The 23,161-nt window shown below is 34.1% G+C and overlaps 2 protein-coding genes across 4 annotated transcripts in view; both read left to right on the forward strand.

The window, feature by feature from the left end:
- LOC128160186 (uncharacterized) overlaps positions 1-23,161 on the forward strand; it is a 66,023-nt gene that overhangs the window by 14,040 nt on the left and 28,822 nt on the right. For both annotated transcript variants that reach the window (XM_052823479.1, XM_052823473.1), the window contains exon 3: positions 22,953-23,084. In XM_052823479.1, the coding sequence (XP_052679439.1) occupies positions 22,953-23,084 (132 nt within the window). The remainder of the gene's footprint in view (positions 1-22,952; positions 23,085-23,161) is intronic.
- LOC128160167 (E3 SUMO-protein ligase KIAA1586-like) lies at positions 723-4,597 on the forward strand. 2 transcript variants are annotated; one of them, XM_052823451.1, is made up of 4 exons: positions 723-990; positions 1,313-1,367; positions 1,620-1,682; positions 1,773-4,597. In XM_052823451.1, exon 4 carries the CDS (start codon positions 1,985-1,987, stop codon positions 4,145-4,147), a length of 2,163 nt encoding a protein of 720 aa, XP_052679411.1. In that variant the 5' UTR covers positions 723-990; positions 1,313-1,367; positions 1,620-1,682; positions 1,773-1,984; the 3' UTR covers positions 4,148-4,597. The 2 variants fall into 2 exon arrangements, with proteins under 2 accessions (XP_052679411.1, XP_052679405.1); XM_052823445.1 differs by having other exon boundaries at positions 1,313-1,353.

Genomic DNA, 23,161 nt, shown 5'->3' on the forward strand with positions numbered 1-23,161 from the left:
GTTTTCCTAGTTACGGTTCATTGCGACAGAAGTATTATTTGGCTGCAAAAATTGATAGATATACGGGAAAAACAAAGGAAAATGGCAACTACTTATCATCAATTACTACTATAAAGTGTTTTTATGAAAATTCAATATTATAAAGTAACGGAAATGAAAAATGTTCAAGTCCAGTTTCAATTTGACCGGAAAACGGTATGATAAAAATAACGATCATATAATTTGTTTAAATGACATATTCCCACAATTGTTTTTCCTTGTTCATTTATAAGTCCATTAACATGTACCTCTAGTATATTTTTGAAATTAATTTGCCTCAAAATATTCGGTCAGAAGAGATAAAGGGCGCTTAATTCGATACTGGGAAACGAATTCAAAACTAGGAAACTGGAGGGGGTGTTGAAATTACTGTCTCCGTAATTCATCCTTTATATTTTCGGAAGTTTGATACAGTTTAGAAGGACAAAGAAACGCGATTTAAACAAAAAATAAAAACATTTGGAATTCCGATAATAATAGTTGCATACACGAGACACCGCATACTGATTCTTTACCGGTAAAATGACTGTACAATATTAAAATTCGCTATACATAAAAAATATTAAATACAGTTAGCAAAACATGATTTCTGTTGGAACAAGCCTTAATCAACTTTAACTTACACGAGCATGTTTTGATAAGCATGTATCTTTTTTAATTTATTTACATCGATAACTCTTATTGCAGTGTTTTCCCTAAGAACCGGCCGCCGGCCAAATTGACCGCTTCAATTCATAGAAATGCCGGTTAAAAATCCTTAAATTAAAAAAATAAAAAAGCGAAAGTTTCGTTGTGTCGATAAATCTAACCGTACACGAACTCGACGAAGTACGACTTGATTAAAACGAATGTATCCCGATCCCGATTAATAAAAGGCATTTAATATGGCGGAGAAAAGGCAGCTAAAGTTGGAAGAAATATTTTCTGGAAAGAGGCCGAAAAATTCTTCGGGTTAGTGAATGAACAGTGATGCATTATTTTTGTTACACATTTACATTATCAGTTTGTGAAGTTGTGGCTTACAGAATTTCAATGACTCCGAGTCGGATGTTCTTTCTATGTTTGCGTGATATGAATATTAATTTTTCCAACAAATCGAATTATTGTTTTCTCTTTTCCTGTTGTAATTGTGAAGTATATTCAAGCATTCTGTTATATTTCACATCTTACGATGTATGGGTTGGGTTTACAGTTTGTAATTAGCATGCATGTATTGTTTATTCTGTAATAATTCAGTTTGTTTTATTTGTTGAAGTTTTCGATTTATTTTCAGTTGTCGAAGATCTTGAATTATGGTATTAGTTCTTGTTGGCGGTAATATACTACATGTAATATATTTTACTTTAAAATAATAAATTTCAATATATCTATAATAAAAAAGAGAAATGTGTATACTTGTTATGAAACTCACAATAGATATTGACATAAAACCAAACTTATAAAAATCTTTTGAGTCCTGATGAAGAATTGTTGATTGAATATATTTTCAAAGTAGATGAATATTTGTTATAGCCCTATTTTTAGTAACTAAAGTACATGTTATTGTAAAATAATTAATTTAATGTTCTCCTTTATTTTAGGAAAATCAGATTGTTCAACAACACTAGATAGTGAAAGTTCTTTGTGCTCTGGATCTTCATATGGTAATGCTCCGACCCATGTTGATATGTGATAATGGTACTAAAGTTTGTGTTTTGAAATGAATTACTTATAAAAAAAATTCTCAATTTTAGGAAATCCAGCTCCTTCACTGAATTCGACTCAACTCTGGTCACCAGAGCAGTGTGTCAAAAATATTCAAGATTTATTTGATTCGGATAAAACAATTCACTCATGTTACTTGTGCAGTAAAAAAGGTTGCACTAATACTTGCACTAAAAGTAAATTTCAACATGCTTGGCTTTCGGCAAAGAATTGGTGGCTATTGTATATAGAAAATGAAGGCATGTACTGCATTGTATGTAAAAAACACAACATGAAGCATCCCAATAATCAAAGAGAAACTTTCTCTGGGACACCCAGTGTTAGGTTTAAAGTGGATGCATTGAACACACACAGCAAATGCAAACTACATAGTGCAGCAATAGAAAGTGAAATGCTTCAAGAAGTTTCTTATTTTCATCAAGAAGTGACGAAAAAGAGAGAAGTAGAATCCAGTGTCTTACAGATGGTGTTTTCATCAGCATATTTTCTAATGAAAGAATTCATTGCAAATAAAAAACTACTTCCATTATTAGACTTTATGCAAAAAACTTGTGATGTTGAAGCGTTGAGATATTTTAATCACAGATCAGCTAGGTGTCAGATGGAAATATTCAGCACCATTGGACAGACAGTAAAGAAGGAAATTATTAAGAAGGCACAAAAAGCTCAAGCTTTTGGTCTAATGACTGATGAAGCCACAGACATCTCTGTCACTGAAAATCTTGTTACTTATATTCAATTCTACTGCCAAGACACTGGAAAAGTAGAAACTTTTTTCCTTTCATGTCAAGATGTATTAAAAAAGCACAGGAGTGCAAACTCAGAAGCTATAACATCTTTGATACTCGAGGAGCTGAAGAACTGTGAGTTGGACACTAAAAAGTTGACAGGACTTGTGACAGATGGAGCGTCAGTCATGGTTGGCAAGAGATCAGGTGTTGCAACACGTCTGAAAGAGGAAAACCCTTTGCTCATTAATATTCACTGTATCTGTCACCGACTTGCTTTATCCTGTACAGACACAAATGAATCAATTAAGTACATAAAAACTGTTGAAACAATTTTGAGACAATTATGGCAATTTTTTGAGAACTCACCAAAGAGAATGGCAGCATACTTAAAAGTGCAAACTGATATGAAAAACATAATGTTAGGAGAGGAAGCCAAAAAGTCAGTAGGCAAGCGCTTGAAAAAAGCATGTAGAACAAGATGGCTTAGTTTTCAGGCGGCTGTGGATGCCATTGTGAGTGACTATGAGTCTGTGCTACAAACACTTTCTCAGATGGATGATGATGCAACAGCTTGTGGTCTGTTGAAAAAGATGAGGTCTTTCCAGTTTTTAGGTGCTCTCTACATTTTAAAGGACATTCTTCCTATCCTTGCACAACTTTCCAAATATTTTCAGAAGGATGTCATCAGCTTTTCTGCAATTAACCCTGCAGTAAAAATGACCAAGGACAAGATAAAAGAGATACAAGAAACAGAGGAGCCCTTGGAAAAGTTAAAAGTTGATGCTGACTCTTTTACAAACATGTGTGGAGATATCAAGTGGAATGTCAGAGATTCAGAATATCTTCACAAACTGCTGACCAACTACACCAATGCATTAATTGAAAATATTGATGCCAGATTCAATGACAGTATGAAACTTTTGTCTGCATTTCAGATATTGGATCCAACACTTGTACCACTGCCAGATGATATTGGTTTTAAGGAATATGGCAAGCAGGCCATTCTGGTAATTGCAAAGCATTTCTACCCAAAAGAGGGCAAAGATGAAGTTGAAACGGATAAACTGAAAATAGAATGGGAAAAGATGAAGTACTATGTTGCAGAAGTTGTGTTGCCCAATATGCCAGATGAAGTTAAATCAAATTGTACTAGTACAACTCCAACAGACTGGTTTATTGATCATCTTCTAAAACCTCAAATGAAGCATTTTTATCCCCAGTTAGCGTACATTGCAGAGGTAGTGTCAGCTCTTCCTGTTAGTAATGCATGGCCAGAGAGAGGGGCAAGCACTCTTAAAACAATTAAGACAAAGCAAAGGAATCGACTCTCCCAATCTATGCTTGAATGCCTCATGCAAGTTTCAATAAATGGACCACCCTGTGAAGAAGCAGAAGACACAATAATTAAGGAATCAGTGAATGTTTGGTGTGCATCCAGAAACAGAAGAAGATTACCTAAGAAATCCTCAAATGATAATCTAGCTCATTTGACAGAACCAAATTCTGAATCAGATGTGACTTACACATCAGAAATTGGGGTCCAGACAAACCCAGTTATTTTAGCAGACAATATCTCAGACTTAAAAAATCAAGTGCAGTATGCTGTAAAAATGTTAAATCTTGATGCATCAGCATGTAATTATTCAGATTCGAATAGCTCAGATGAAGATTAATTATCCATTTTAATCCAAATCTAAAGAATTACATGCATCATGATTTAACATTGATTTTATGAAGTGAAATAATAAAGAAGAAAAGTAAATTTTCAGTGGTAATTTATTTTATTTCATTTTGTTATGCTTGTCATCTAGTAAAATGTTGGATCAATAAGTTTTTTATGGCAATAGATTACCTGCAGCTGCATGTGCAATTCTAAATAATACCTATAGCAATTGAACATATAAAATTGACAGTCATATTGATTTGATGCCAAAAAAAAATATTGAAAAATACTATTATTTTTAAAAATATAACAAACTTTTAAGATTTTTAATCTGTTGGAAGATGCCTAAATTTCAAATTGTATCTGCCCTGAGAGCTCTCCTAAGGGTTATGAAATGACCTAAAATCAATTTCGGCCGGGGGGCTTCGCCCCCCTGGTCCCCCCACGAGGGCTTTGCCCTCGACCCCCGGCCTCCTAAAATGAGATTCTAGCCTTTTACTTTCAAATAAAGGGAAAACACTGTTATTGAGACCACTCGCGGCACACATAACCTCGGACATCGGGTGAGACCTGCACCTGGCTGAACCTGTCAATCAAACTCTGTGTATTTGTTTTCATTGGATGGTCAAGTGTCTCTTTTTTTGTCAATAGCCAATGGAAAAATTAATGACTTCAAGGTAATTGGAATCAGTATTTGATGAAGCACACAATGATAGAAAATTTATTAATTATTTGAACAAAATTAAATGTAAACATAGAAAGAAAACATACTGATCATTTCTATGAATTGCGGTAAGTAAGTTCTTTGGAATCCCGATTATAGATATTTTTACAAGTAATTATTTTAATTACTTAAACCACTGTTAACGGAAAACAAGACGTAATTAACGCACAGGGATTTGCCTACAATGTACACAGTCATGCAATTAATTATTATGGGAATCTTTACGAATGGAACTTAATTCAAATAGATCATGATAATCTATATACACTGTACGCCGTTATACATGTAATATATACGAAGATTGAGTCAAAAATTTAAATCATTTTTATTTCTTGTTCTTTCAATACAATGTTAAATTACTTTGAAAAAAATCCGAAATAGTAATTACAACTTTCTTTTTTGTTTAATCATTTGAATTTTTTCTGAGGTACATGGATATGTACAGAACATATTTATTTACGCGAATGATACGACATAGGAAAAAAAACAATCTAATTAAAATTAGAACTTCCATCCGCTCCCCGGTTTTCTCGAAAACCGGGGAGCGGATGGAAGTTCTAATTTACGCGACATATCGAAAACCGGGGAGCGGATGGAAGTTCTAATTTTAATTAGATTGGAAAAAAAATTATCGGATGTTTGTATAACATTGTTTTCTAACGAATGTGACTAATTTAATTTTAAATATTTTTCAACATTATCAATGTAAATAATATTAGATTAATTTCCTGTTTGTATTTTTACATCGTATTCTCTGAAACCAATAAAAATACTAATGTTAAAAGAAAAATCAAATCCCGCCGAATACTGAAAAACCGATTTCAGTTTGTAATCATACGGATTTTTATTTTTGGTATTGACTATTGAGTTACGGTAACATTTTTTCTGGATGATTTTTTATTTATATTTTATGTAGTAAAATTACCATTCCAACTGTTACTCAATTACATAACAATTGATGACCCGGGGCTATATATGTTCTGAGCTGTGTGCGCTGAAGCGACACTAGATTCTCGGTCGCACGTGGCGATTTATTTAACACAGACTGACCGAATAAACAAACGGTTGGGAAAGTGAAACAAGAAGAAGCCACCAAAAATGATTTTCGACAGATCTTAAAATAGTTTCGCCAAAAAAAAAATACAGCGCGAGCTCCTGTCAGCGGGGCGGGAGGAGGGGGCGGGGGGGGGGGGGGGGGGGGCAGCAATGAGTTCGCTTCCATAATGAAACGAACATGTAGAAAAACTACAGAAGTGATTAATATGTGACCGATAGAATCTAATCTAAAGTTGTTTAAAACTCATGTGAATATTCTTTTAAATAATCATCGAATGCCTCAACTCAGGACATTCTTTTATCGTGCTAGCACCTACCGCAAACACGTAACATGGAACTTTGATTATAATTTGATTTGATTTTAAACTACCTTGTACGCTATCGTATACACCAATGCTTAATCAACTGTACAAGTAAAATAAATTTATCTTTTCATCTTTAACCAAAATAATAGTTGAAAACATAATAAAATATAGTTGGTTCCGTGCAAAATGCCAAAATATGAAACATGAACGCGTGATAAGGTACAAGATCACGAACCGACCGCGGATCACTTGTCCAATCGTGCCGGATCTCCTCAGCCATGGGCGATGGATGATCATCATTTAAATGTTTAATATTTAGGGGGGGGGGGGGGTTGTTGTTGTTGGTTTAAAACATTATTTGTACAGTTTATAAAATATTTTATATAAACAAACCAACCATTAATTTATGTCTGACGATGTTTCCGATTTGGAGTAATATCGTTCATTAATATTCATTTACACTCAAATTTAATTAAATAAATACAAAATGGACAAACTTTTATAACATAAAATTAAAACAGTTCTTGTATTTACGACTATATTAACTCAAACACGTTCATATGCATGGAAGTGTGCGTCTCGGTGTGCGAATCTTGTGTATAAATAACCGCTATGTAGTGCAGCCGCGGCTGAGATCCTCGGCCGTGGGCGAACGATAGATTACGTAAAGGTACAACGCACAGACCCACACAGCTCAGAACCCAGTAAGCCTTGAAAATTGCAGTATAATGACCTTACTCTATCAAATAGAAGTTATTTATTTTAAACTTAAAACCCACAATTTATCTATATCTATTATTGCTTTAGATTGAGAATGACATTGCTGTTATTAATTAACTGAACGAGTTCTTAATTGACACCCAATCGTTTAATCCATAATAAAACATGTGTAATCAAAACGAAAAAAATTCTTGGGTTTGCGGATAAATAAACTCATATATGAGAGACGCAACTCTCGTGTATTAGATAACCCCTGACCGCTAGGTAGTCCAGCCGCGACCATGGTGACCGATTTTCTCGGCCGCGGGTGAGGGAGAGCTTACGTAATGGTACACACCAGCTCTGATTCAAGGTAGATTTTAAATGTATGGATTAATAACTAAAATGTAATGCATAGATTTTTTTTAATTCCATATTTTGTGGTTTACTAGAAAAGAAAAACAATGATTTGTATTCCAAATCCCGTTTTTAAGGGTTGAGCATTATAAGAACTTAACCAGTTAACAACAATGACTTAAACTCCTAAAAAAAGCACGTATTCTAAAAAAAAAAAATTCTTATGAATTAATGCCGTTTGTATAAACCAGCATACTTTCTGCGGTGACTTTATGCGTGTTGTACGCGCAAAGACTTTCGTTAACTTGTCAAATGAAAACAGGTACATGTTAACATGTAAAGCTTTTTACACTAATACTACACAAATCACATACAAAATAACATTGTAACGACCTTTATGAGATCCCAACAAACAACTTTTCCAGCGACAGCCATATCAAAATCCTAACCGTTTTTTAGTTATTAAGCAAAGTTTTTTAGGGGCCATTGGCCCTTAATTTAAGGGGCCAGTACTTTTTTATTGGTGTCAAATGAAAGCCCTCTATATTTTGCACAACTTTTATTCTACATGTCTTAACAAAATATTTTTCGTTTAAAAGATATAAAGGAAAATATGTCTAAATTTTCGCACTTTTTTGAATCCTGTTTTTTGATCCCCTACCTTTTCCTAAATAAAAAACGTAATCTAAAAACAAAAACAGATGTACACAACTACAATGTCTCTGTTATTCAAATTCGTTGGATTCCCATTCCCTGCTATCATAGTCTCGGAGCCTTTGTCTGGAAACAAAAGGCCCTAAAAAATTTTAAAAGGGGAATAACTCTTTAACGGAAAGGGAATTCTAAATTTTATGAATTGCTTCAGATAGTGTTTTGTAAAGTACATTAGCCCTGAAAATTTGAGCAAAAACCGTTCAGAAATAAGCAAGATATGAAGCCTCAAAGTTCGCGTCTAGGAAGAAAAAAAAAAAAAAAGAAAATAATCTTTCCCGCACAATAATAGAAAGGTCTTCCGTTGGAAACGGAAGACCTTAATTAACATTTATCCCATGCGCAGATCTAGAGGGGGGTCAGGGGTCCAGATCCCCCCTTCAAAATTCAAATTTCTTAAAATTACATTTAATTTATAAAATTGCCAAAAAAAATGCTTCGGACCCCCCTCACCACCCCCCCCCCACCCCCCCCCCCCCCCCCCCCGGCAAACTCAAATAACTGTTGCCCGCCCCCCCCCCCCCCCCCCCCTTCCCCTGGAAAAATTTTCTGGATCCACATGTATCCCTACTTAGACTTTAAATAAAATGACTGTGTTTTTCTCTTAAAATAAAAAAACCTTGCATTTATTTTTGCTTAAAATTTAAAAAAAACCTTTCATTTACACTTTTCTTAATTGTTGAATGATGTATTAAAATTAAAATATAATTTGGGGTCTAAAAGTTTTATAAACTGGTAAAAAATGATTTTCTTAAAAAAAAATCACATTACACCTTGCATAATTGACAAATGATCGAGATGATCAGAATTAGTTAAATGTTACACATGGAGAGAGACTCATCACGAGAAAGCATGGAAACACCAGAAGGAAGAGAGAGAGAGAGAGAGAGAGAGAGAGAGAGAGAGAGAGAGAGAGAGAGCTAAAACAGATACCATGAAATGGTTCGGACTGGGGTGGTGGGGTTGATTATGGGTGCTGATTCTGATATGTTAATCAAAGTAACAAAAATTATAAAATATACATGGATAATTAGAAAGATAAAATGATTGGTATTGTAATAGGGTGCATTTTATGATGATAATAAAATTCATGCATTATTCATATTTCATCAACATCATCATCTTCATATCCTACATTTCATTTATATTTTACATGTACATATTTAGAAACAGACTATTATCCCTATAACTCCCTGTCTTTTATGCACCTATCAAGTAATTATTATTTAATTATCTATTCTAGTGGCTTCTGATATTTTATAGCCTTAAGGCATTTCACCTGTATGGTCACTTTAATACATGTGCACATGATCAGGTGGTTTACTATAGCCAATAGAATCCTTTAATTTCTATATCTGAATAAATGAAGAACCCTTAAATGGACTTGTGAATCTTTGGGACAACCCACTATCACAGTATCATTCACCTTTGGACTTAAAATTGAGTCTTTTCTATAATATGTTTTACGGTGCGACCGTTGGGGCGAGCGCAGCATGTGATCAAACAATGAATTATGACAAATCAATAAAAATAAAATTAACAACGTAAATAAATTTTATTGCAAAATAAAATAAAACATACCTATTTTTCAGTAAATTTCCATTATCCATAGTTTATAAGATTTCATATGTTATAAGATTTGTTATTTATTTATTTATAAGTAGAACAATAGTTTAATTTCATGCAGATACAATGTTGTTGAATAATAAAGATTTTAAAATAAATGTTCATTGCACTGTATCGTGATTGTAACGTCAGTTCATCCCCTTCTTTGCAGTCGACATTTTTTCTTATTCATTATTAATTATTTTTAATTTACGCTTAAAAAACCAGCAAGGCGTGTGTGAATAGAAAATTCGGACTAGTTGCACATTCATTCAACGGATTTTAAAGAGCAAAATAAAATAAAACATATCTATTTTTTCAGTAAATTGTCATTATTCATAGTTTATAAGATTTGTTTTTTATTTATAAGTAGAACAATAGTTAAGATACAATGTTGTTGCATAATAAAGATTTTAATATAAATGTTCATTGCACTGTATCTCCTCTTTTAAAGTGAGTGTAACGTCAGGTCATCCCCTTATTTTGCAGTAGACATTTTTTCTTATTAATTTTTAATTTTTTTTTTTTTAATTTACGTTTGAAAATATTTCCTTATCACATGGAGTTGCCCCCCCCCCCCCCCCCCCCTTTGGGATTGGGAGCATGTAATAAATGGGAGTGAAAATAAAGAAACTATTGAACTGCTAAAGAGCTAAAGGATTAGAATTTTCATGATTTTAAGACTTTTTGCTTGTAAAGATTTTTGGGATGAGGCTGCCATCCCCCCCCCCCCCCCAACTTTAAAAAAAAACGATGCTACGTGTACGTTCCTGGAAATGACCGTAGTTATAATGAATAAATTAAATGTGAGCATTCATCCAAATGAGTGCAAGTTACAACTGTTTCCTATATCTGAAGAAATGTCCTCATTCTTTAGCTTTGCAAGATTTGAGAGGATTTTGGTAATATTTCAGCAGATTTACAATGACTTCAGTTAGAGTAATTTCCCCTTATTGTGACGTCAAAGTTCACGTTTAAGTGTCGTCTGACTCTTTAAAACTCCCCTGAGAAATAAAAGTAAGCGAAGTATACTGTTTTATTTACTTAAAAAGCATGATGTTCTTAAAATTACACATCTTATATGCTTCTCAAAAGTTTTACTTTGATTCTCGCGAGAACGCGAGGACTTGGAAACCATTGGTACTATGAATTGTGGGTCAAAATTTACTGACGCCGAAAAAATCTATCGGATCAATGTGCAAACCTTTGTGACGTCACTCGATTATTTTTGATTGAGAGTGTACTGAGGTGAACTTTAGAGGTAACATTGACTGTATGTATACATCGTTATTGTTTTGATTGTCTTGCTGATTCTCGTGAGAGTGTGAAGTGATAAAAATTGCCATGATTACAGGGAACTACTGGGACGATTAAAACAGTGCATTAATGGTCCGATTTACTGACGCCAAAAAAATCCGTTGAATGAATGTGCAACTGGTCAGAATTTTCTATTCACACACGCCTTGCCGTTAGAGCTCGCTTCGCGCCGGCGCTGCGCGCCGGCGAGCTGCGCTCGCTATAAAAAGGTACTAAATTATAGCATACTATTATATATACATGTAATACATGTTGTTGAAAAGTAACAGAATTTTAAAAAAAATGACTGAAAACTGCAACATTGATTTAGGTTTAAAAAATGTGTATTACTACATTTATAGAAACATGCATTTATTTCTTCTGAATTTATGCTAATTTAACTGATTAGGGGAATCCAGGTGGACACAGGTATATTCTACCTGTACCCGCTTATAGGACCCCATAATTGCCTAAAATAATTAGGTGTTTGTTTTGGTGAGTAGCCGTTCGGGGAATAAACCATCAGAAGTCTTATTTTCTGCCTATTATTCAAGTTAAAATTAATAACAATAAATGATTAAAATTAAATGTTTATCCTCCACACCCCCCATCAGATTCGGAGTCTTCTTTAATACATTCTAACATGTGTACAGTAGCAAATTTTAAATCATTTCTTGATTGGTATTTTCCTCTAGATGCACATTAAGATTTAGGAAATTGCTTTTTAATTCTTATTGATCAGATAAACAAAATGTTATATGTATTCGGGGCAATTGTAATCCTAAACAAAGCAGGGTCATCAATAGGCTAGAAATTACCCACATGGATCAAACACTATACATATGAATAAGATAAAATACTTTATTATATCCAGTTCTGGAATTAGTCAGGGTGTCTCCAAGGGGGCATAACCTATATACAATTTGATGCACACAAAGAGCAAGAATAAATATGGTTTAGGGATGGGGGATCTCAAAAGTTAAAAATTATCAAAGTATATCATCATTTCCTATTTCAGAGGCCCGGGTAGGGGGTGGTTTAAAGACAACTCCTGGGGGTCATGTACTTACACCATTTGATGCATCATAATGATTTTAGAAACAAGAATATAGTTGGTTTAGTGGTGGGGATCTCAACAGTTTTCAAGATTAATGGTATTTTCCTGTTTCATTGGGTCAGAACAATCCCATAGGGTCATGGCCTACATTTTATTTGATGCATCATAATACATTAAAAAAAACACCCTTTCCTCCCTATTAAATAAAACTCATATAGACATGATAAGTCTCTACACTTATTTTAATGTAATACACAAATTTAATACAAACTGTCACAGGGTCAATATGGGGTCAACTTAATATTTAAGTCTGACAAATGAAAAAATAACTTTTGCAATTAAAATGACAGAAACTGTACAAATGTGATAGGATAGGTAACAATTATGAGCTTATTTAGATATTTTAAAAAGATGATGATACAGTATGCTGGCAAAGGGAGATCACCTATTTAGAAAGTGAAAGTAATACTTATGTATACCGGCGTCTCATAATATTGTGCGAGTACTACATGTATTATGCTTACCTATATTGGTCAACATCATAATGATAATCCAATTAGAGCACAATATGAATCCATTAATTAGCTGATCATCACAAAAGAAACGTTTATGCATGTTAATTAATCCTATTCTGCACATGGAAAACACATACCGTTATGTACACCACGTGAAACCCATCTAACCGAAGAGCTGGGTAAAACTAGTACCCGGTAATGCGACCTGTAGACCTGTGTTGTGTACGTAACTTCGGACAAAGATCATTTTCTTGTAACATGCATGTATTTTCATGACTTTATTCTTTTAAACCCCTTGTACTGTTTTATTAGGTAAAAATATGTAAAGCACATATTTCAGCTTTAAGGTGGTATATACAGCTAGGACACCTGCATATTGTAATGAACTCCCTATTGCAGAAATAAACAATAAACTTTAAATATAATATTTCCCCCCAAAATAATGTTACCTAACAGTGAAGTGCAATGGGTTAGAGCGTTAACTACATGTCTGTAGAGAGTTCAAATGCTGCTGGGGCTTTTCTATTTTTTACTTCAGATTCCATAATTTTAAAAATTTATCTTTTTTTGCTAAATACCTGTATTGTAAAGATTTAAAATTATAAAACGTCACTGTGAAAGAATTTTGATTATAATGCACTTAACTACATGTACAGGCTTTCGTTGTTATCAAAATATTCTGATGTTTATTTATCCATGAGGAGTGTGTGTGTGTATGTGTATGTGTATGTGTGTGTGTGTGGGGGGGGGGGGGGGGTAAAGTAGTATGTAACTGTGTTTGCAGGGGGTGGGGGGATTGGGGTCCGAGGTGTATTGTTTGGTAATTTTACTACATGTATTAATATAAATTATTTTTTTCAAGGGTGGGAGGATCTGGACCCCCCCCCCCCCCCCACTCCAACTGTGCACGCGATGATGTTGGCACCTAGAAGCAAATCTAAATAAACCCGGCAACCGCCGAGGGAAGGGGGCATAATGTAATTTTGTTTGTAATAATTATATAGACCATACTTTCTATGAAATGAAATGAAAAGATTATTTAAAATTATTAACTAAAAATTCACATGCAAACAGTTCAACCACAAATTGTACATAGAGGGCCGCTCATGTGTATTATCATCGTCGGAACCCACAGGTCTTCTATCCGTTACACTGCAGTGTAACGGATAGAAAACCCGTGGGTTCCGTTGATGGTGTATTATGTGCACATGGCCTTCGTTTTTACTAAAACTGGTACAAAGCAGTGTTATTTAGGGGCAAACACTTGGTGCGGGTATTACTGTCTAATGACAGCTTCTAGTTTATTTTTAAACTTGAAGTTTCAATAGGAGGATTCAATATTTTTTTGAACCCCCTCATTACTGGTATTACACAATAGGGATACCATAAAGGCTGAATGGAATTTGAATGTTTACCAACCCTGTGTATACACAGTACACAGGTGTTAGCCCCCTTTTCTCCCTGCTGACGACAACCATACAGTAACCAAGTATTCCAAAATCATAAAGTTGCTAATAAGATTGTGGGGGGAGGGGGGGGGGGGGGGGGGACATAACTCAGAGACATAATATCTTGATCCCCCTCTCGAATTGGAAATAGAGGTGGGTGCAGTATATTGCAGCCATAATTTCAACATGCAATGTAATTCAGATGGGGAGGGGGGGGGGGGGGTATTCAATATTTCACAGCCATAATATTTTGAACCCCCTCTCCAATATGAAAAATAGAGGGGGGTTCAAAATATCGCTGCCATAATATTTTGAACCCCCTCTCCAAAGGGAATTGGAAATAGGTTGAGGGTTCAATATATCGCGGCCATAATATTTATACCCCCGCTCGGAAGGAGAGGGGGTATACTGTTTTACCCTTGTGTGTCTGTCCGTCCGTCTGTCCGTCCGTAACAAAAATTTCTGTCACATTTATCTCGGCAACTATTTATGGCAGATGCTTGAAATTCTTACACAGTGTTTGTTAAGGCATGCCATATCGTGGGATATATTTTTGTACCAATCGGACATCAACTTCCTGTTAAATGACGACTTTGCTTATTTTTTAACCAAAATTTTCAAACAAATTTTCGTCAAAGATTTTTCAGCAACTATTTATCGCAGATGCTTGAAATTTTTACACAGTATTTGTATAGGCATGCCATATCGTGGGATATATTTTTGTACCAATCAGACTTCAACTTCCTGTTAAATGACGACTTAGCTTATTTTTTAACCAAAATTTTCAAACAAATTTTCGTCAAAGATTTCTCAGCAACTATTTATTGCAGATGCTTGAAATTTTTACACAGTATTTGTATAGGCATGCCATATCGAGGGATATATTTTTGTACCAATCAGACATCAACTTCCTGTTAAATGACGACTTTGTTTATTTTTAGCCAAAATTTTCAAACAAATTTTCGTCAAAGAATTCTCAGCAACTGTTTATCGCAGATGCTTGAAATTTTTACACAGTATTTGTTAAGGCATGCCATATCGTGGGATATATTTTTGTACCAATCGGACGTCAACTTCTTGTTAAATGAGTACTTTGTTTATTTTAGCCAAAATTTTCAAACAAATTTTCCTCAAAGATTTCTCAGCAGCTATTTATCGCAGATGCTTGAAATTTTAACACACTATTTGTTTAGGGATGCCATATTGTGCGATATATTTCTGTACCAATCGGATGCCAGCTTTCTGTTAAATGTCGACTTTGCTTATTTTGCATATTCACATCAGAGCAAGGGTATCACTAGTGAGCATTGGCTCACAGATATCTTGTTTGAACCCCCTCTCCAATAGCAATGAAAATTAGAAGGGGGTTCAAAATATCGCTGCCATAATATTTTGAACCCCCTCTCCAAAGGGAATTGAAAATAGGTTGGGGGTTCAATATATTGCAGCCATAATATTTTGAACCCCCTCTCCTAGGGCAATGAAAATTAGAGGGGGGTTCAAAATATCGCGGCCATGATATTTTGAACCCCCTCTCCAAAGGGAATTGGAAATAGGTTTGGGGTTCAATATATTGCGGCCATAATATTTTGAACCTCCTCTTCAATAGCAATGAAAATTAGAGGGGGGTTCAATATATCGCGGCCATAATATTTTGAACCCCCTCTCCAATGGCAATGAAAAATAGAGGGGGGTTCAAAATATCGCGGCCATAATATTTTGAACCCCCTCTCCAAAGGGAATTGGAAATAGGTTGGGGGTTCAATATATCGTGGCCATAATATTTTGAACCCCCTCTCCAATGGCAATGAAAATTAGAGGGGGGTTCAAAATATCGCGGCCATAATATTTTGAACCCAGGGTTCAATATTTTATGGGGGGTTCAATATATCGCAGCGATATTTTGAACCTGGGTTCAATATATCGTGGGGTTCAAGATATTATATGACACCGGGGTAGGGTAGGGTAGGGCCACCATGGGGGGGGTCGAAGTTTAACATAGGAATATATAGGGTAAATCTTTAAAAATCTTCTTCTCAGAAACTAATCAGCCAAGAAAGCTGAAACTTGTTTGGAAGCATCCTCAGGTAGTGTAGATTCAAAGTTGTGAAAATCATGACCCCCGGGGGTAGGGTGGGGCCACAATGGGGGGTCGAAGTTTTACATCGGAATATATAGAGTAAACCTTTAAAAGTCTTCTTCTCAGAATCTAATCAGCCAGGAAAGATGAAACTTGTGTGGAAGCATCCTCAGGTAGTGTCGATTCAAAGTTGTGAAAATCATGACCCCCGGGGGTAGGGTGGGGCCACAATGGGGGGTCGAAGTTTTACATCGGAATATATAGAGTAAATCTTTAAAAATCTTCTTCTCAGAAACTAATCAGCCAGGAAAGCTGAAACTTGTGTGGAAGCATCCTCAGGTAGTGTAGATTCAAAGTTGTGAAAATCATGATCCATGGGGTAGGGTGGGGCCACAATGGGGGGTCAAAGTTTAACATAGGAATATATAGAGTAAATCTTTAAATATCAGCTGAAGCTTGTGTGGAAGCATCCTCAGGTAGTGTAGATTCAAAGTTGTGAAAATCATGATCCCCAGGGAAGGGTGGGGCCACAATGGGGGGTCAAAGTTTAACATAGGAATATATTTAGAGTAAATCTTTAAAAATCTTCTTCTCAGAAACTAATCAGCCAGGAAAACTGAAGCTTGTGTGGAAGCATCCTCGGGTAGTGTAGATTCAAAGTTGTGAAAATCATGATCCCCAGGGGTTGGATGGGGCCACATTGGTGGGGGGTGGTGTTAAAGTTTTAAAAGCCAGATGATTCTTTATAATTGTTAAGACTTTGGTCCCAGGACAATTCTTCAGCCTCACAAGAAGGTTCAGAGTTTGATGTAGGTTTATATTCCATATATAAAAAATTGTTAAGGATCTTTTTGAGAACTGCAATACTCAACATGTGATATGACTATAAAATCATCCTGTTAGAAAAGGGACTAATGATTATAAACATAAGAATATCCAGGGGGAAAAATGGATTTTATTTATACTTGATCTACATGTATTATTGTGTTATCATACCTATTTTTAGCTCACCGAGACGAAGTCGGGGGGAGCTTATGCTATACCCTCGGCGTCGGCGTCGGCGTCCGGACCTGGTTAAAGTTTTTGTTGCAGGTCCTGTATCTAACTTATTACTTGTCCTATCTTCACCAAACTTGCATGAATGATGCATCTGGACCTACTAATGGACTTGAGAGACTTGGATGCTGAATCTGGGCCATGAATTTCAGATGCTGGAGGAGGTTAAGGTGTTTGGAGCAGGTTAAAGTTTTTGTTGCAGGTGCCCTTTGATAGCCATTTCTAAGTTACTACTGGTCCAAACTTCACCAAACTTGCATAGATGGTGTGTCTTATGATACTGATGCACCTGACAGGCTTGAATGCTGAATCTGAGCCATAGGTTTCGGATGCTGGATGAGGTTAAGGTTTTTAGAGCTGGTTAAAGTTTTTGGAGCAGGTGCCCTCTAATGATTATATCTTACTTACTACTGGTCCTAACTTCACCAAACTTGCATGGATGGTGTGTCTTATGATACTGATGCACCTGACAGGCTTGAATGCTGAATCTGAGCCAAAGGTTTCAGATGCTAGATGAAGTTAGGTTTTTCGAGCAGGTTAAAGTTTTTGTTGCAGGTGCCCTTTGATAGCCATTTCTAAGTTACTACTGGTCCCAACTTCACCAAACTTGCATAGATGGTGTGTCTTATGATACTGATGCACCTGACAGGCTTGAATGCTGAATCTGAGCCATAGGTTTCAGATGCTGGATGAGGTTAAGGTTTTAAGAGCTGGTTAAAGTTTTTGGAGCAGGTGCCCTCTAATGATTATATCTTACTTACTACTGGTCCTAACTTTACCAATCTTACATGGATGGTGTGTCTTATGATACTGATGCACCTGACAGGCTTGAATGCTGAATCTGAGCCATAGGTTTCGGATGCTGGATGAGGTTTAGTTTTTTTGGAACAGGTCACATGTTTAATACATGTAGGTAATAGCACTATTTCAAACTTGCATATATGATCTAACTATAATATAAATGAATGGCAGAGGTAGCTTCAGATGCAGAGCCTGATCTCCATTATCGAGGATGCTAAAAAATATATCTTAGTTATTTCTGGTCCTAACTTCACCAAACTTGCATGGATGGTGCATCTTATGATACTGATGCACCTGACAGGCATGAATGCTGAATCTGAGCCATAGGTTTCGGATGCTGGATGAGGTTATGGTTTTAAGAACTGGTTAAAGTTTTTAGAGCAGGTGCCCTCTGATGATTATATCTTAGTTATTACTGGTCCTAATACATCACCAAACTTGCAGGGATGATGCATCTCATGATACTGATGCATCTGAGAGGCTTGAATGCTGAATCTGAGCCATAGGTTTCGGATGCTGGATGAGGTTTAGGTTTTTGGAACAGGTTACATGTTTTATAGATAATAGCTTGCATAATTGATTTAACTATAATATAAATGAATTGCAGAGGTAGCTTCAGATGCAGAGCCTGATCTCCATTATCAAGGATGCTAAAAATTCTCCTACCTCACTCAAACCTACTTGATAGATGTGTTTGTTGTTAAATGATATAACATGATTCCTATGATATAGTATTCTATGATATGATACACTATTGTTTTATATGATACAATGTAATATCATACATTATATTGTAAAAAGTTATATGATATGATATTTAAGCATTGAATCCTTATTTTTTGAAAGATATAGTCTCATAACTGCAACGGTGTGTGCATACAAATTGAATAAAGCGCGTTAGCGCGTTATGAAAATTTGTTTGCACACACCGTTGCAGTTATGAGACTATATCTTTCAAAAAATAAGGATTTAATGCTTATATTTACATTTTTTTTACCTTCTTGCTTTGTCTGCAAATGTGAATTTTACAACAAATTTATGTATTATCCTATGGGTAAGTTCAAATTAATGGAAGAGCAACTGTAACAGCCACAAGCGTGATCTTTGATTTTCGTTTGTGACGTTGCACTTAACAGCGTTCAACGTTTGTGACGTCACAATTAAAACTCGTGATTTAACCTTTTAGTACCCTGTCTGTGTTATGGTGCTACATCTGCAGTAGCTTTCCACACGTTTTACATGCAAAAAATATGTGGAATGTAAATATGATATTGTATCAATTTTATCAATTGTATTATGATATTGTTTCATATTATATTGCAATATATGATTTTGTATCATATGATACAATATTGTATATTATAATTATATCATATTGTATGATACAATAATGTATAATATGATATTGGTTTATATAATATATTGTTATATAATACATGAAATTGTATTATATGATATTATAAGATATTATATAATATGATATTGTATAATATGATATTGTATCATATGATATGATATTGTATAAAATGATATTGTATAATATTGTATTATATAATATCATACTGTATCAGATGATATTGTATCATGATATGATACAATGTTTTATCAAATTATATTGTATCATATGATACAATATTGTGTATCAAATATGATACGATATCATACAATACAATATTATACTATATTATACAATATAATATCATATGTTACAATATTGTGATGTATTATGTGATATGATATAGTATCAAATAATGCTATATTGTATTTATATTAGGTATTATGATATTGTATTATGTGATTAAATACAATAATGTATAACACGATACAATGTCATATTATATGTTACAAAATCATATTGCATCAATATTTATTACAGTATTATATTGTATTAAATGATATATATTGTAAGTATCATTGGATGCAATATCATATTTTATATATTGTATTGATAAACATTATATCTTATAATAATGTATGAAATGAACATATGATTATCATACAATTTTTTTACATATGATATACGATATTGTGTCAAAACAGTATCCATGAATATCCAAGATCATTAACTATGATTTTCATATAATATGATAAAGGTGGTTTTATAAAGGTGATGCCTCATAAAGTTTATGCCTCGTCTCGGTGAGCTTTGTAATCTGTGATTACCTATGTTTCCTCAGGTGAGTGATGTGGCCCATGGGCCTCTTGTTGATGTTGGGGATCATGAGCTGCATTTCTGATGCTTTGGTCATCATCTACATCATCATTATCCTCTTCAGCATCATCTTCCTGGAGAAGCTGTAGAAAAAGGGGGATGCATTTTAAAAAAACTACTGAGTCAAATTCAACGTAATTTTGCATCAATAATCCTTATGTAAAGGAAAATATAAATTGCAAAAATTATTGGCGAAGTCTGTTTCAAATTTGAGTAATTTATGAAAATAAAAATTAAGAGATAATTGCTGTCAATCAGTTTATAACTTCGGGTTCGGTATTCCATATCGAAAACGAAAGTTCTTTGTACAAAGCAGCCATGTTTGAATGTTGAAGCATGTCAAACTGACAAAGATGAATTTGCTTGTTGTGCAACAGTTTACGTGCGAAGGGATACTTGAAACATGCTAAATATATTTGTGTCGATTTCGTGAAGTGAATTGAGGTTAAATCTTTCAATGCGTTGACATTTTCACTCGTGACCCTGGTTTTACGTTATTTTGAATTTCGTTTATGCTTTTTAACTTGAGGGGAAATATCGCCTATATTTTGGAATTTTTACGTATTGAATCAAATATAGACTTCGGTAAATCAGACAGTTAATTGTTTACCTGTGCCAAATTAACAAAATCTGATGCACTAACAACGTATTATATTATAAATACTATACATTCTATTGGTAATTCGGTACGATCTCTACATTAGGCCAGCATTTTTTTAAATTTCGATTTACAAACCCGCCGACCCTATTTTTTAAAAATTCAAATAAAAATAAAAAGACCTAAACTAGCCATTAATTTTATTTTTTCCTCCGACCTGAAATTTCCTTTCTGGTAAAAATAAAAATAATGTTGATGCAATCACGTATGTGTAGTCTGAATTATTTTTGTTCATGCATTGATTAATTAAAAAGACCAAGTTCTTTCCGATCAATTCACAGGCACTAGAAGTCACAAAAAAAAAAAAACACCATTGGGCCTACTTCTGTTTGCTTTCGTCCAACCCTACAATTTATGACCCTTTTAAGTTTTGTGATCGGCAACTTAGCCAGAATTTCCTCAAGAAAGAGAAGTTGAAGTCTTTTTCTATCACAATTCCGTAAATTTAAAAAAAAACTCCTTGGCAAGAAAATGCTAAGTTACTTATTTAAAAAACATTTTTGCAAAATAAATTCTAAAATAGTCATAATTTAACCGTTTGGAAATATAATGGTTGTAAGTGGGTCATAGGGTTGGACTAATAACCCTAAACACACTGAACACAGGAGTCTTATGACTGAAGGAAAGAGAATGATTTTATTTGTCATTAAGCTAACAAAATAACGAAACATTTCCTTTATTAAAGGTATAATTACATAAATAAATAAAATTTTAAAAATTAGTTCGTCTTTTTTAAATAGAAAAAAATTGTTTGATTTTTTACTGACATTTATGGACATGCTTCTTTTCAGTAGCAATATTTTAAATTTTGAATTTGTGAATAGCATTGTTAACTTAATCAAATAAATGATTTCTCAAACTTCTTCCTATTTTTCTGCGAGGAAGAAGTGAAAACTCCCTTAATTTTTGTGGTTTTAATGTATATGTACAGTATGTACTTGTATATATAAAAAAAAACCTTCGTTTTTATACATGCATATACAATATATTAACACAAATTTTCAGTGCCCATGGATAAGATATGTTATGATAAGAACATCATCAACAACCAAAATTACTTATATATTTAAAAAATGGCAGCTCCTGGACATGTGTTCTTATTTTAAAAATAAAAAAAATATTGTTGAAAAATTGTTTTATTTTTATTTTTTTTCCCGACGGACAAATTTTTCAATTTTATTTTTATTTTTTTTCCCTCCTCCTACCCAAATAATTTGAAAAATATTTCGTAAATCTAAAAATTAAAAAATGATGGCCTTATGGTTGATTATAATGAAACGTGTTTTGTTAAGATGCTCTGCATTTTCAGTCTAAACGGTGATTGTTTTTGCTGCTAGAAATATATAGGTATTATATATTTATTATGAAAAATAAATTGTGCTCTTTCTTTGTTTTAGTGCATGTTTCCTCTGTTTTAATTGTTTACAATTTTCTCTTTACTAACCATATTCAGCTGTGTCAAGTTTCGAATTATAAGCAAGATACAGAGCTTTGCTCACAGAACTGAGGCCATTCTTTTGTTCATTCTGAATAAGAAAAAACTATATTGAGATATACTTGTACTCTTAAATAAATCAAAATAGTTTTATGTAACATTTGATCAGGTTTTGGTAAAGGAGAATTAATGATTCTTTTATTTCTTCTTTATTTCTTCTATATTTCTTGACTTCTAAGCGCTTACCTCGGAATCCATGCCTAGGTCACAGAATACATATCGGTTATCATCAGAGATCATTCGGAAATTAATCAGTTATAATGGCGTCCAACACAAAACTGGACATAGCGTTGTGGAATTTCAGCAAGTCTAGAGATCTTCACAGATTTCATTTTGAACCTGTATTGTTTTGATACACTTTTATAACCGAGGATGATTAAATATAAGGAGTTGGAAATGATATCAATGAACTAATGCAGCTTTAAAGGAAATTTTGATACACAAGGAAAAATGTCATGCATACTGTGTACAACATTATCAGTTTCACATAGCAGTGACATGGATTCAGAAAACCACAGTGTTGTGATCTGAAAAAAAATTGGATCACACTCTTCAAAATTAACAGCATCAAAAAAGGGAAATTAATGGTTGATTAATAAATTTATTTACCTTTCCATGGTTCCTGTACAGTTTTGTGTTATACACAGGTGACTGTTAAGGTCCTTGGGCCTCTTGCTATACAAAACTAAATAATCATTTACATGTAAAACTGTAATAATAATAATTGCAATCACTTTTAGGTCATGAACAAGTTTGGCATGGATTTATTGATATTGTCTTCTCCTCACATCTGGGACTTCATTCCATGGCAAATACTGTGTTGGATATTGAAGAAAATATTTCCAAAAAAAGAAGAGTTGATGAACAGGATGGTAAGGATCATAAAATTTATTTAATGCATTTACCCTAAAGTATCATGTATAAATCGCACTCGCAGCAGGTCCTAAAA

This window comes from Crassostrea angulata, chromosome 1 (genome assembly GCF_025612915.1).
Source record: "Crassostrea angulata isolate pt1a10 chromosome 1, ASM2561291v2, whole genome shotgun sequence".
In the NCBI taxonomy this organism is placed as follows: domain Eukaryota; kingdom Metazoa; phylum Mollusca; class Bivalvia; order Ostreida; family Ostreidae; genus Magallana; species Magallana angulata.